The sequence below is a fragment of the Pinus tabuliformis genome, chromosome 1_2, assembly GCF_031772625.1.
Source record: "Pinus tabuliformis cultivar Carrire ecotype Pingquan chromosome 1_2, CPIR1, whole genome shotgun sequence".
NCBI classification, from domain to species: Eukaryota; Viridiplantae; Streptophyta; class Pinopsida; order Pinales; family Pinaceae; genus Pinus; species Pinus tabuliformis.
This window is the reverse complement of record NC_142298.1, coordinates 761,821,841-761,827,216: the sequence shown is the minus strand read 5'-3', so window position 1 is coordinate 761,827,216 and position 5,376 is coordinate 761,821,841. Positions and strand designations below refer to the sequence as shown.

The window sequence follows — 5,376 nt, the reverse complement described above, 5'->3', positions numbered from 1 at the left end:
TTATTATGAATTGTTGAAGGCGTAGTTCGTAAAGTAAATCTAACAATGGAAAAAGTTGGTTACTTAGGCGGTGCCGCACCCGACCAATTTAAGGAAAAAAGAATTGGGGGCGTGACATATTAGGTCCTGGATCTTCTCCACTAGAGCCAAATGTTGATTTACTTCATGCATTGTATCTTTGATTTGACTTACTTCATGCATTGTATCTTTTATAAGAGACCGTTTGGTTCTCCCAGTTTGTATATACATCAATGTACTCAAAAGTCCCCTTTGACCTACTTTGTGATCATTAATTAAACATAAATATAATTATCTTATCTTATCTACACACTTTATAAAAACTAAATTTAAAAAAAAAACTTATTTATAAATAAACAAAATGATTTTAACAAATTTAACATCAGAGTATAAATTTTATTTCCATGCCTTCAAAGCACAATACGCTATAAAAAATTTGTTCCATTTATATATTTAATTGACCGCTCGGTACACCACACCTTTATGGACCAAATGACTTTAACAAATTTAACATCGGAGTGCATAAATTTTTGTTCCATCTATGTATTTAATTGACGGCTCCGTACACAACACCTTATAAGCTATAAAATTTTTGTTCCATTTATATATTTAATTGACTGTTCGGTACACAACACCTTTATAGAGTTTGAAGTTTTATGCCCAGCGACCCACTTCGTCGAGGCAAGTGCTATTTCATGGACTATAGCATTATAAATGCACTCTTAAGAGACTCTTAAGTACAGTGTTGGGAACCGGGTTCTGACATCTCCTCCGTTCTCCGGCTAACAGATTCCGATTGCATAGTGATGGAGATATGCATGATGCCATCGTTGTTTGTATTGATGCCCATCGAAACGAGCGGCATATGTATCATGGCATGTGGTGTATCATATGCTATCCATTCCCCATACATTGCCACCAAATTTTGAATTGTATAATGGCGCTCCAGATTGGAATTTTGAATCTCAGAACCCGCGCTTTCTTTGCTTAGCATGAGCTTCCGGACGAGTCTGGTGCTAATGGCGATTGCGGTGGTTGTTGAAGGGTCAGTCCTCATTACCCTTCAACAGGAGAGAAAAGATGTGTTACGTGACGCCTGATTACCCAGCCGATTCATCCCGCACCAGTGATTGCCCCGAAGACAAGCACAGGTTCTGCAATGCCTCTGGAATCTTCATAGGTTTCAATGCAAAGGGGTCCTCAGATTCAGAGGGGACAAAAAGCCCAACTTCTCCACTGGACATCGAGACATTTTCTGGAATTGGGATCACTGATTTGCATGAAAACGGCTTCGATTTCCCGTCGAGTTCTCCCAAGCAGCACAGCGAGACAATACCGATTGGTTCTCCTCATGGATTTACAAAAGACACCCATCAAACTGGAATGGATTATTCAAAGGGTAACACTTCTGTTATCTCCCATGGTTCAAAGTCGAGCACAAATAACATGTATAACCATTGCGGTATGGAGCCTGAAATTGTGCAATACCCTGTTCGGAAACAGCATGAACATGGACTATGGTTTGTCGCATCGCCGCCTCGGAGCTCTTCAAATGTTCCAGTGTTTCATGTTGGCCATTTTCTCAGAGCATGCTATCTCTGCAAACGGCAATTGAATCAAGGGAAGGACATCTACATGTACAGGTCTGTTATAATTATCATTCCATTGCTATAAATCTTTGAGAATCAGATTGAATTGATTATAATTTCCTTTTCTTCGGAGCTAGCCTCATTCTGTGTTTGCTGATTATTGCAGAGGTGACAAAGCATTCTGCAGCGTGGAATGCCGGTACCAACAGATTTTGATGGATGATGGAATGCTGTTAACGACAGATTTTGATGATCTTTATGGATGAAAGCATTTGCTGCTTCTCCTCCATCTTCATCGAGTGCTGCCTCATAAGACCAAAGGCAGATCTGTAAATAAATACACGGCTGCATATCATATAAAAAATATACCTCTTTTAATAAGAGATGGCGGGGTGGGCGTTTGTGAGGCATATTAATAGGAGTGCGCATGTGATAACATCTAAAATTACTTTTATGCGGGTCCAATTCCCATTTCCATTTCCAATCTTTCCACTGACTCGCTTACAAGGGCATCTCGATTCTGTTTCAATAGATGTTTAGAGATTGCTATTTCCATTAAATCCTTGGTCTATTTAACTGCATCTTCAGCAAGAGGGAAAAAGAGTGGTTTTTATGCCAGTGGCACTTGGGATTTCTATGAGGTTTTCAGTTTTTATATACATATTATGTCCAGATTAAATTACATTGAAAATTCCTTTCTTTCTGGTCACTAATTTTAAACAGGTCCTCATGGATAGCTACTTTATTTAACAAGTGCCTATATAAAGCACTGCTGGCAGTGATAGTCCCTGTTGAGTAAATTTTAGTGCGATGGAAGTGGGTATGGGTGAAGGAGAATGCCAATTCGGTAGGGAATAAAACTGTGCCCAAACATATACTAGATCAATTATGCTTTAGATATAACATCTTAGAAAAAAATTCGGCGCAACGGAAAACTTTAAGTTCAAACCTCCAAATTCAACATTGCGAAAACAGTCTACTGATTCAATCTTTAACAACAATTGGATTAGACCTTACATGAATCATTGCAATGGAAAATTGGATTAGACTTTAGATTAATCATTGCAAGGGAAAATGCTATAATAAACCAGGTCTAAATCCTTTAAGATTACTACCAAAGACCAAAACATTACTGTCTAAATCCTCGAGATTATTACCCAGGCTAAAAAGTTAGCAGATTTAACAACTTCATTGTTTATCTCATTCGTTCATAAATTGTTCCATAAGACAATGCTTATTCATAAATCTGCTATAGCACATGTAATGCTAGGATAGCTTGCCCCTCAGCTTAAACATGACAAATTGTTAGTGGATTCAATTAAAGGATTTCAATATCAATAATTGACATCTGCATTCATAACATTTTTCTTTTTGTTTTCCTTTTTTAATTTAATTGACTAGGGAGTACACAATTTAATCACTACCTCCCATTCACAAGGTGTTCCTTGAATTCCAAATATTCAAATACATAAAGTCTTTCAACAACAAGTTCATCAACATTGACACAAACACAATCCAATACACTAGCCTTTGGCCATACAACAAGAACCACCTTTCACACGAACATAATCCCACACACTAGGCCTTCTACAACATCATATACATAAAAAATAAATAAATAAAAATTACAAGTATATCCTCATAGGCCACATATTCTTAAATTGAACTCAAAGGTTACATATATAACTACATAGATTATCATCCAAGGTCACATAGAGTAGGCTATCAATTCAATGGAAAAGTATTGGAAAACAGGGAAATATGACCTAGCCAAGGCAAACCAGTCCCAAACTCCAAGCATCTAGTGCATCGTTCCACTACCTTCTTTTTATCTCCCTCGCTATTAGAAACTGACTTGGCTCCTCAGTGCCCCACTTTTTCAATCTGAGCGAGAGCCGAGGAATGGGAATTGCCTACCCCTTTATACCTCGTGCAATCTAAAAATATCCCTTCACCTATCAGGAGGTGGTTCGGTCTACTACACCACATCCTCCCTCTTCCGGTGATGGTGTTGTTCCACTCCTTCACTCTGTAATGCTTGTTAATGAGCTCTTATTGCTTCAGTTCAAGCTCGATCACATCGCATAACACTTATCAAAATCCTCGAGTGTACAAGAAATCTTGGCATTTATTCAGCTAGTATGGGTCTTTGCTTTTCAAGGAAGACAAGCGGGAAAGTAGGCTTCAAGACATTAAATTGGATTTAGGTAATGTAGTTGAGAAAACAAGTTTCCCCTTATGCCAAGGATCCATCATGTTGTCCAACCTTCAATTGTGTTAATTAATTAATAATAATTATTATATGTTTAATCAGAGGTGTAGCCAGTCGTGGTTCATCCACACTGGCATTACAATCACAAACATCATTGCAAGAAGTAGGGGTAGAACAAGGGGATGTTACAAACCCACATCCTTAAAGGAACATTGTCCTTAGTGTTATTAAAAACAGAGGTCATCAACAAAGTAGAGATCTATATTTTCAGTGCTTTATCTAAGCAACATTTCCCATGTCTTGAATCGTCATGTCCAACGATGTCATTCATTATGCTCAGAGCTCCTTCAAAGAACAAATTTAGCTCATTGCTTCATGGTTCACATCCAAGTATGCTTGATCCCACTGAGTATGCACATGACTTTTTGAAACCAATTTGCTTCGGTTTCCACTTCCATGCAATCACACACCTTCCAAGTTTAGGCATCTCCTTCTCTACTTCCCCAATCCTTTGAGCAATCCATCCATTCATAAGGCTTCCTCGCACAGGAAGAGTCTTTACAACAAAGTCATCCCTCTGCCTTGCTTTATTAACACTACATATTAGTCATGGCATATCTCATGGCGATCGATGCATATCATAGGTTTCCAATATCATTACAATGGCCTAGTTCTTGAGGATTTCACATCCATTATGCTAGTGTTGTGCACTCTGATATTATCATGATGATATTGTTTGCTTGTAGTCCACCCTCATATACTTATGCTAGGAAATTCAATAGTTCACCTACATCAAAAGTACATGAGTCTTATGAGATTAATCATAAAAGAATTTAAAGCAAATTAAACCACACTTTCATCAATAGATTCTTTGTGAGGCTAACCATAAAAATTTAAATCAATTCAAACCCCAACTTCAATAAAGAAATTCTTCAAATTGGTAATTGATACTTATTTCTATAGTTACTCTTTGCTTCCTCTAACTCACGAGCACTGATTGTTTTCATAGTCAAATCAAATACTCAGTGTTTCATAGCCCCACACAATTTTCAACCAGCTCTTTGTTTAAATCTAGTCCACTCAGTGGTCGATATACTACTCCATGCAGCGTTTTTGTACAACTCCATCCTCGATTCTAGCTCACTAAGTAGTTTCACCATCAAGGAAAGTACTGAGTAGTGGATATACTGCTCCATGGAACCTTTTCGTACAAGTCCCAATATGCCTCCCCCTCTCGCTCACCTCCTATTGAGCATGGGCAATCTACCATTAAGGTAGTCATCTGTCAACAATAATATTATTTACCACCACATTATCATCACACCTCCAATATCATCACGTCTTCATTATCATCATAGTTTTCATATCACCTGCCACCAAGGCCAGGGATTATTGTTCGACCGGGTATTTAACTCACAAGCTTGCACTTAGAGGTCATAATAGGCAAATTGTAAGCACTGAGTGGTTTCTTAGCCCAAGTTAACATTTACTGGTGTATGTACTTCATGATTTCACCAAGAAATCCAGTTAGAAGCATTATAGAAATTTTTAGTTCTA

General features: G+C 37.9%; 1 protein-coding gene across 1 annotated transcript; it reads left to right on the top strand.

Annotated features, from left to right (window-relative positions):
- The first annotated feature begins 982 nt into the window (after positions 1-982).
- LOC149208042 (FCS-Like Zinc finger 10-like) lies at positions 983-2,324 on the top strand. The gene is made up of 2 exons (XM_089393991.1): positions 983-1,661; positions 1,774-2,324. Exons 1-2 carry the CDS (start codon positions 1,099-1,101, stop codon positions 1,871-1,873), a joined length of 663 nt encoding a protein of 220 aa, XP_089250117.1. The 5' UTR covers positions 983-1,098; the 3' UTR covers positions 1,874-2,324.
- The last annotated feature ends 3,052 nt before the right edge of the window (positions 2,325-5,376 follow it).